Below are 10,422 nucleotides of genomic sequence, written 5' to 3' on the forward strand. Positions count from 1 at the left end.
GGCTTATTAACCTATTATTATTATTATTATTATTATTATTATTATTATAATAGGGGAGTTTAACTAATGTAGAACCAACATAGTTGAGTTTCAGTGAGGTAGAAATGTATGTTGGTGTATCAGGTCTAGAAGGTATTTCGTGTGATCACTCTGACCCTATTGGTATCCTTCACCTTGTAGTTCATCTCCTCTTCCTCACCTGCTGATAGCCGGTTTCTCTCAGACACAGTGAACCACCTGAGTCGTTTCCATGGCATTAAGACGAGGACACATCAGGTACCTGAAGGTAAGTTAATCAATAACTTCCTGATCAATTTCTTATCAGACGCAGATGGAGGTATGTCATTTATCAAGCACCTCCTGTACCTGTACAGAGCCCTGCATGTATTTGTACAGACTCCTTCCCGTACGGACTCCTGTACACACTCGGACCCCTTCCATACCCGTACAGACCCCCTTCCATACCCGTACAGACCCCCTTCCCCGCACAGACCCCCTTCCATACCCGTACAGACCCCCTTCCATACCCGTACAGACCCCCTTCCCCGCACAGACCCCTTCCATTACCGTACAGACCCCTTCCATACCCGTACAGACCCCCTTCCATTACCGTACAGACCCCCATTCCCGTACCCCCCTTCCATACCCGTACAGACCCCCTTCCATACCCGTACAGACCCCCTTCCATACCCGTACAGACCCCCTTCCATACCCGTACAGACCCCCTTCCATACCCAGACCCCCTTCCATACCCGCACAGACCCCCTTCCATTACCGTACAGACCCCCTTCCATACCCGTACAGACCCCTTCCATTACCGTACAGACCCCCTTCCCCGCACAGACCCCCTTCCATACCCGTACAGACCCCTTCCATTACCGTACAGACCCCCTTCCATACCCGTACAGACCCCCTTCCATTACCGTACAGACCACCGTACCCGCGCAGACCCCCTCCTCTAGGTGTGTCACGTCATATATGAGTACCTTGTAACTGGTGTGTGTTTCCAGGTGTGTGAGGTTCAGACGTCTCAGAGTGATGTCAGAGACGGTCAGCATGCCTCTAAAGGAGCCTCTGGAAAGGTGACAGCTGCCCTCTGATTGGCTGAATCTGTTTGTATTTTTTGTGCTGTCTGTGAACTGTTGTTTTGTCATATTGTGGTTAGTTTGAGATTCTGAGTGTTGCATTGTGGGAGCTGCAGGTGTGTGGATGATGTATTAAAGGAGTGTTTGTGTCTCAGGAGCTGTATGATAACGGTTACTGCGAACAGATGATGGAGGACGACGACTCCAGAACCAACCTGATCGTTAACTACCTGCCGCAGAGCATGAGTCAGGACGAGCTGCGCAGTCTGTTCAGCAGTGTGGGCGACGTCGAGTCCGCCAAGCTCATCAGGGACAAAGTGGCAGGTAACTCCCCCCCCCCTTAGTACTTTTGCATAATGTCAACACCAAACCAGTATCGCAGCGGAACTTAACGTCCCGCGCTACGATTGCCCCTAAAAGTATAGTCTAGGACTACAAAAATTCTACAGAGGCCTGGTACTGCAATACTACACACAGCTGGACCCAAATATACAACCATTTGTCTGCAGTGCAGGTACTCTGATTAAAATTCCGGTTTATTTGTTGTTGGTTTCTTTTTAACCTGTCGGGAATACAGACATGCAAAAAACACAAAGAAATATTTTGTAAAGTGTTTTATGCATTAATTCAAACCATACTGTAGGATAAACAATCCTTTAATTGTTTTAAGTAACCTAAAGTCACGCGTTCATCGCAGCCGGGCGCTGCTTGAGAGGTGGTTTGTTCTGTACAGAGCCAAAACGCTGATTACTACCGAAGCTATGGAGTACTACCGCAGTTCTACTGAGCATCAGGCCGCAGTACTACTGCAGTACCACTTAACAGACACAATACTATTGTAGCACTACTTTATCTGCTTAGTGGTAAGGCTAGTTCATACAAATGCCACAGTACTACTGAGGGATTGTATGAGTAGAAATACTGTAAAGCTTGGGTTCTGAGGTATTACTCCACAGTACTAATATTGTGTAAAAAATTACTTAGTACACAATTGGTTATTTCTTAAAGCTACTTTGTGGTAGAAGTAGAAATGGTACTAGTTGCAGTAGTAGTAGTTGTATTATCAGTAGTAGTGCTAGTTGTAGTATTAGCTGTATTTCCTGTGTACTCTCTCTTCAGCAGCTGTTTTATTTCTGATGTCTGTCTTTTTTAATTATTTTATTGATGATCAGCTGATTTGTTTTTATTTATATTTTGTTTTACTATAATCTCATGGTATTTTTTGAACATTTCTGTGATTTTTGTCTGAACTATATCTGAATATTGTTCGTTTTGCATTGTTGTAATGTTTTTTATTTTTCACACCAGGTTGAATGAATACAGTGTTAACCAGGTATCTGGTGGTAATTTATTAAATCAGGTTACCTCAGTAAACATATATAAACCAACACACATGAACATTAACTGATATGTTAATTCAGAATTATATTTTCTATACATATTATCATTTATTTTAAAGGCAGTGAAGATGAAATGGAAAAAAATCTATTTTCTGCATGAACATCATATCGTCCAAACCAAGAAGAAATGTTTGTTATGAATCATTTATTAGAATGTCCAAATGTTTCAGTGCTGTTTTCACCTGTTTTATTTTGTTTTTCAGGCTTTGAAAATGTCTGTAAATAATGAATGTATGAAGATTATGAACGTTTAGTTCTGAACAAGTCATGAAAACGATGAGTGTTTACTCTGAGTGAGAGCTCCTGGTCCGAGTGGAGCAGGAACATCTTCCCAGCATGCATTAGGAGCAAAGAGCATGGGGTAGGGATGGAAGCAGCATAGACCCCCCCCACACACACTAAATAAATTAATGTGTATCATGACCCTGTAGTTAAGGGTTACATTATAGTATGTCATGATGACACATAACATTATATCATGTCGTTATGACAATATATCATGTCATTATGACAATATGTCATGTCATTATGACAAAATGTCATGTCATGACAATATAACATTATGACAATATAACATGACAATATAACATTATGACACTAACATTATGACATGACACTATAACATAACATTATGACACTAACATTATGACAATAACATGACACTGACACTAACAATATAACATGACACTGACATGACACTAACATTATGACAATATAACATTACATTACAGTCATTTAGCAGACGCTTTTATCCAAAGCGACTTACAGGAAGACATGACACACAACATGACAATATAACATGACATAACACTATAACATAATGACACTAACATGACATGACAATATAACATGACATTATGACATGACGATATAAAATGACATGACAATATAACATGACACTATAACATGACATTATGACTAACATGACACTATAACATTGACATGACAATATAGCATGACACTGTCATTATGACAATATAACATGACAATGACAATATAGCATGACACTGTCATTATGACAATATAACATGACAATATAACATGACATTATGACAATAGAACATGACACTATAACATTATGACACTGACATTATGACAATATGACATGACACTATAACATTATGACAATAGAACATGACATTATGACAATAGAACATGACACTATAACATTATGACAATATGACATGACATTATGAAATGATATTATGACAAAGTGTAACAAACACTCTACAAACATGGAGGAAACCCCCGCTCTGCCCCATCTTTGTGCCCTGAGGATGAATTCCATCACCAGTGTCACAAAGTGCCGCCGCACCCTGATTGGTCACTTTGAATGTCAGTTGAACAGGAGGTCTCACTCTGACTAAACTTTGAGTGTTTGTTCTGAGTTTTCTGGGTTTGTTCAGAAAAAAATCATGTCTACACTTTCAAACACTGTATGGAGAGTTTTCTACTGATTTCTTGTCTATTTTCATTTTGTGAATATCCAGCATGTGTGGCATCAGTTACACAGACAGTTTTATTATTTTATTTTGTTGTTTTCCTTTGTGTTTCTCTAGGCCACAGTTTAGGTTACGGCTTTGTTAACTTTGTTAACCCTAATGATGCAGAGAGGGCTATCAGTACCCTCAATGGCCTGAGGCTACAGTCTAAAACTATCAAGGTAATGTGCAACAGGTGCTCTTTGATTTTCCTGTCTCCACTGATAGATGTGTTATGTTCCCTGGACAGTAGAGGCTGTTGTTGCTTTCTCTCCTGCAAACTGTCTGACGGATGAAGGTATTTTTAAAACACTGCTGTTGTTTCTGTTTTTCTGACTTGGTAAATTATCCAACCCTGTTTTTTTATATCGACACATGTTGACACTGAATCTGTGATTTTCTTCAGTTCAGTGTGACAATGTGCCAACGTTTTCTTTGCATAAATTTATGCTTTTATTTTGAAAAAAAGTGTCTAATGATCTTTTTGGATGCTTTCATTTTGTCTTTATATCTGTTTATATTTGATTTGGGACAAATCTGGATAAATGTTTGTTTTTTTGTTTTGATTTTTACATTTAACATAGACATATTTAAAGTATCCCTGTTTTGTTTAAAAGACTGGATGTAACTGTATATTTTATTTTCTTGAGCGGTTTTTTATTTCATGCTTTATTTATTCTTTCTGGTTGTGAAGACGAAAGACTGAAACACTTCCTGTCTCCTCCCTGCAGGTTTCGTTCGCGCGGCCGAGTTCGGACATGATCAAAGATGCAAACTTGTACATTAGTGGGCTGCCGAGGACGCTGAGTCAGCAGGACTTGGAGGACATGTTCACTCGCTTTGGACACATCATCAACTCCAGAGTGCTGGTGGACCAGGCCTCCGGTACGCACGAGCTCAGTAAGCAGGCAGACAAGTGATCAATCACAGGCCTTCGGTGCTCATATATCTCACCCATTATCCTATTGGTTACTCAGGTCTGTCACGGGGCGTCGCCTTCATCCGCTTTGATAAGAGGTCCGAGGCTGAAGACGCCGTCAAACACCTGAATGGGCACACACCCCCTGGAAGCTCTGAGCCAATCACAGTCAAGTTTGCTGCTAACCCTAACCAAGCCAGGAACTCTCAGATGATGTCCCAGATGTACCACGGCCAATCACGGCGCTTCGGGGGTCCCGTGCATCACCAGGCCCAGAGGTTCAGGTACGCTCACCTGTCTGTCATCCAACAGCAGAGCAGACAAAATGTTAGTGTGCATCAGTTTCCTGTTTTATGAGCAAAGTAACGAGATTACCGAGCTTCTCATTGTAGATTGACTTTAGTCGTTTCACCTACATGACCAATGTAATCAGATTACAAAGATTAAATGTCTATCATACAATGAGACGACTGAGCTGCTAACTTTAATCTGTTACATCAGATTTTCTTCAATCATACTTCCTGTTTTGTTCCAGGTTTTCTCCAATGAGCGTTGATCACATGAGTGGAGGGGGCGGAGTCACGGGGAGCTCTTCCGGCGGTTGGTGTATCTTCATCTATAATCTGGGTCAGGACGCAGACGAGGCCATCCTGTGGCAGATGTTCGGGCCGTTCGGCGCCGTTGTCAACGTGAAAGTGATCAGAGATTTCAACACCAACAAGTGCAAAGGCTTCGGCTTCGTCACCATGACGAACTACGAGGAGGCCGCCATGGCGATCCACAGCCTGAACGGGTACCGACTGGGAGATAAAGTCCTGCAGGTGTCCTTCAAGACCAGCAAGGGACACAAGTAGAAAGATATGGGGATTGGGGGGGGGGGGGAGGCAGGGCAGTTGTCAGTTGAGCCGAACTATTTTCAGCTTTTTTGTGTCGATGTGAATTATTTCTTTTCCCAGCATGCCCAGTTTCTTTCAGACTGTTTTACATCTCTCGTTCCTGTCAAAAATGTGAACGGTGTTTCACTGAATATTGTGAGTATTGATCCAAATGGCGGACAGTGGTTACCAATGTAACTCCTGTTCGTAATGATGTTTGAATTTTCTGTTTTCAGTTGTTCTGCTTTGAAAACCAGACGTTAGTCTGTAACTGAATGAATCCAAACAGGAAACTGAAGAGTCTGATTCAGAAAACATTTGGATGCAGACTGTGACATAGTCAACAAGAGAAACTGTAAATGCACAGCTTTTTTTAATGTATAGAAATACAGTTAGTCCTCCGCCTGCAGATATCACATGGAAACAAAATCATGATTATTAAGGTCAGATTGATGGTGTTCATTGCCAACATGTTTTTGTTTGATTATGTCAAAATTAGTCTGTCAGGTGATTGACAGCTGTCTTGGCCAATAAGCACGCAGGAGAGGGGTCGTGGTCACATATAGTTTGTTGTGTTTGAACAAACATATTTTATTTCATATTTTTACAAATGGCTTCTGGGTAAAAACCACCTGAAAGTACTGAAACTTTTCAGATGTGTAGTAATCCATTTCTCTCTTTGGTATTTTCATTTGTATTCTGTTTAAGGATTGCAGCTCCATTGTGATGTTGGACTGTTTATTCACTAATAAATCTGCTCATATAAAACTTTTCTGCAGCGTATTTGTTGTCATTGTGAATGTTTGACTTCTTAGAAAAGCTCTAGAAATATTTATGATGGGCAAGAAACTTTTTTCCCCTTTGGAGAAATGTCTTATTTCCTCTGATGTTGAGGACACCTTTTTCTTTCAGGTTAGGGAATCGGAGGAAGCAGCGACAGGAGGTTGGGTTAGGGTCAGGGGTTAGGGTTACACATTACACACGATTACACATGAGAGGATTACATATTCTTGAATAACTTTTTTTCTGAAGGTGGTAGAGACTTGGAAGTGGTCTCCGTGTCCACTAATTCGGCCAAGTCCGATCGAATGGAACCAACCCCGACTCTCTAGGACCTTGGGAATGGTTCGAAACCCCAAAAAATATTGGTTTTTCGTGAATAACTTTGTTAGGGTTAGGGTTAGGGTTAGGGTTAGGATAAGGGATGAAAACCACAGATTCTTGATCCTTTTTGAAAATACACCCTCTTCTGAAGGTGGTAGATACTTGGAAATGGTGTCCGCCCCCACTAATTTGGCCAAGCCCGATCGAATGGTACCGACCCCGAGTCTCTAGGACCTTCCTGTGATATAGCTGCCATAGACTCCCCATGTTAATTTCTTCCGAAGATTTGTCAAAGTATTTTGTCATGGTTAGGGGTTAGGGTTAGGGTTTAGGGTTAGGGTTAGGGGTTAGGGTTAGGGGTTAGGGTTAGGGGTTAGGGTTAGGGTTAGGATAAGGGATGAAAAGGGTTAGGGTTAGGGTTAGGGGTTAGGGTTAGGATTAGAGGGTTAGGGTTAGGTTAGGGTTTAGGGTTAGGGTTAGGGTTAGGGTTAGGATAAGGGATGAAAACCACAGATTCTTGATCCTTTTTGAAAATACACCTCTTCCGAATGTGGTAGAGCCTTGGAAACGGTCTCCGCCCCACTAATTAGGCCAAGCCCGATCGAATGGTACCGTTAGTCTGTAGGACTTTGGGAAGGGGTGAAACGGGCAAAAAATGAAAAAAGGATCAAGACGCCTTTTTGAATAACATTTTTTCTGAAGATCCTACAAACTTTTTTCTAACGTACATCTATAGTTAGGGCACGGCCTTTAGGGTTAGGGTTAGGGTTAGGGTTAGGGTTAGGGTTTTTTGGGTTACACCCTAGGGTTCCGGTTAGGGTTAGTTAGGGTTAGGAAGCCCGGTTAGGGTTAGGGTTAGGGGTTGGGTTAGGGGTTAGGGTTAGGTTAGGGTTAGGGTTTCAGGGTCAGGGTTAGGTTAGGGTTAGGATAAGGGATGAAAACCACAGATTCTTGATCCTTTTTGAAAATACACCCTCTTCCGAATGTGGTAGAGCCTTGGAAACGGTTCCCCCCCACTAATTAGGCCAAGCCCGATCGAATGGTACACCCCGAGTCTGTAGGACTTAAGGGGTGAAACGGGCAAAAAATGAAAAAGGATCAAGACGCCTTTTTGAATAACTTTTTTTCTGAAGATCCTACAAACTTTTTTTCTAACGGACATCTATAGTAAGTAGGGCACGGCCTTTCCAATGGTTAGGGTCTCTAGGTCCTTCCTGTGTTAGGCCATAGACTCCCCATGTTAGGGTTAGGAAAATTGTTAGGGTTTTTCGGGAGTTAGGGTTAGGGTTAGGATAAGGGTTAGGGGTTAGGGTTAGTTAGGGGTTAGGGTTAGGGTTAGGGTTAGGGTTAGGGTTTAGGGTTTAGGGTTAGGGTTAGGGTTAGGATAAGGGATGAAAACCACAGATTCTTGATCCTTTTTGAAAATACACCCTCTTCCGAATGTGGTAGAGCCTTGGAAACGGTCTCCGCCCCCACTAATTAGGCCAAGCCGATCGAATGGTACCGACCCGAGTCTGTAGGACTTCGGGAAGGGGGTGAAACGGGCAAAAAATGAAAAAGGATCAAGACGCCTTTTTTGAATAACATTTTTTCTGAAGATCCTACAAACTTTTTCTAACGGACATCTATAGTAAGTAGGGCACGGCCTTTCCAATGGTACTACCCCCGAGTCTCTAGGTCCTTCCTGTGATATAGCTGCCATAGACTCCCCCTATGTTAATAATTTTTTCCGAAAATTTGCCTAGGGTTAGTGTTTTTCCGGTAGAGGGTTAGGGTTAGGGGTTAGGGTTAGGGTTAGGGTTAGGGTTAGGGTTAGGGGTTAGGGTTAGGGTTAGGGTTAGGGTTAGGGGTTGGGGTTAGGGTTAGGGTTAGGGTTAGGGTTAGGGTTTAGGGTTAGGGTTAGGGTTAGGAATAGGGATGAAAACCACGATTACACATGAGAGGATTACATATTCTTGAATAACTTTTTTCTGAAGGTGGTAGAGACTTGGAAGTGGTCTCCGTGTCCACTAATTCGGCCAAGTCCGATCGAATGGTACCAACCCCGACTCTCTAGGACCTTGGGAATGGTTCGAAACCCAAGAAAATATTGGTTTTAGGTGAATAACTTTTTTCATGAAGGTCCTACCGTCTTGTAAGTGGTCTCTACTCCCACTAATGACTCCACCGCGGATCGATTGGTACCATCCGCGAGTCTCTAGGTCCTTCCTTTGATGTAGCTGCCATTGACTCGCTAGGGTTAGGGTTAGGGTTAGGATAGGATAAGGGATGAAAACCACAGATTCTTGATCCTTTTTGAAAATACACCCTCTTCCGAATGTGGTAGAGCCTTGGAAACGGTCTCCGCCCCCACTAATTAGGCCAAGCCCGATCGAATGGTACCGACCCCGAGTCTGTAGGACTTCGGGAAGGGGGTGAAACGGGCAAAAAATGAAAAAGGATCAAGACGCCTTTTTGAATAACATTTTTTCTGAAGATCCTACAAACTTTTTTCTAACGGACATCTATAGTAAGTAGGGCACGGCCTTTCCAATGGTACTACCCCCGAGTCTCTAGGTCCTTCCTGTGATATAGCTGCCATAGACTCCCCATGTTAATTTTTTTCCGAAAATTTGCCTAAGTGTTTTTTCGGTAGAGGGTTAGGGTTAGGGTTAGGGTTAGGGGTTAGGGTTAGGGTTAGGGTTAGGGTTAGGGGTTGGGGTTAGGGTTAGGGTTAGGGTTTAGGGTTAGGGTTAGGGTTAGGGTTAGGATAAGGGATGAAAACCACAGATTCTTGATCCTTTTTGAAAGGGTTAGGGTTAGGGTTAGGGTTAGGGGTTAGGGTTAGGGAATAGGGATGAAAACCACGATTACACATGAGAGGATTACATATTCTTGAATAACTTTTTTTCTGAAGGTGGTAGAGACTTGGAAGTGGTCTCCGTGTCCACTAATTCGGCCAAGTCCGATCGAATGGTACCAACCCCGACTCTCTAGGACCTTGGGAATGGTTCGAAACCCAAGAAAATATTGGTTTTCGTGAATAACTTTTTCATGAAGGTCCTACCGTCTTGTAAGTGGTCTCTACTCCCACTAATGACTCCACCGCGGATCGATTGGTACCATCCGCGAGTCTCTAGGTCCTTCCTTTGATGTAGCTGCCATTGACTCGCTAGGGTTAGGGTTAGGGTTAGGATAGGATAAGGGATGAAAACCACAGATTCTTGATCCTTTTTGAAAATACACCCTCTTCCGAATGTGGTAGAGCCTTGGAAACGGTCTCCGCCCCCACTAATTAGGCCAAGCCCGATCGAATGGTACCGACCCCGAGTCTGTAGGACTTCGGGAAGGGGGTGAAACGGGCAAAAAATGAAAAAGGATCAAGACGCCTTTTTGAATAACATTTTTTCTGAAGATCCTACAAACTTTTTTCTAACGGACATCTATAGTAAGTAGGGCACGGCCTTTCCAATGGTACTACCCCCGAGTCTCTAGGTCCTTCCTGTGATATAGCTGCCATAGACTCCCCATGTTAATTTTTTCCGAAAATTTGCCTAAGTGTTTTTTCGGTAGAGGGTT

General features: G+C 42.6%; 1 protein-coding gene across 3 annotated transcripts in view; it reads left to right on the plus strand.

The window, feature by feature from the left end:
* LOC129094107 (ELAV-like protein 1) overlaps positions 1 to 6,526 on the plus strand; it is a 7,742-nt gene extending 1,216 nt beyond the window's left edge. Inside the window, exons 2-8 of one of the 3 annotated variants that reach the window (XM_054602136.1) lie at positions 181 to 286; positions 1,011 to 1,082; positions 1,241 to 1,409; positions 4,045 to 4,148; positions 4,698 to 4,866; positions 4,944 to 5,169; positions 5,421 to 6,526. In XM_054602136.1, the coding sequence (XP_054458111.1) occupies positions 251 to 286; positions 1,011 to 1,082; positions 1,241 to 1,409; positions 4,045 to 4,148; positions 4,698 to 4,866; positions 4,944 to 5,169; positions 5,421 to 5,739 (1,095 nt within the window). In that variant the 5' untranslated portion in view covers positions 181 to 250 and the 3' untranslated portion in view covers positions 5,740 to 6,526. The remainder of the gene's footprint in view (positions 1 to 180; positions 287 to 1,010; positions 1,083 to 1,240; positions 1,410 to 4,044; positions 4,149 to 4,697; positions 4,867 to 4,943; positions 5,170 to 5,420) is intronic. The other 2 variants (XM_054602138.1, XM_054602137.1) reach the window with 2 other exon arrangements.
* Positions 6,527 to 10,422: the final 3,896 nt, after the last annotated feature.

The sequence above is a fragment of the Anoplopoma fimbria genome, chromosome 8, assembly GCF_027596085.1.
Source record: "Anoplopoma fimbria isolate UVic2021 breed Golden Eagle Sablefish chromosome 8, Afim_UVic_2022, whole genome shotgun sequence".
In the NCBI taxonomy this organism is placed as follows: Eukaryota; Metazoa; Chordata; class Actinopteri; order Perciformes; family Anoplopomatidae; genus Anoplopoma; species Anoplopoma fimbria.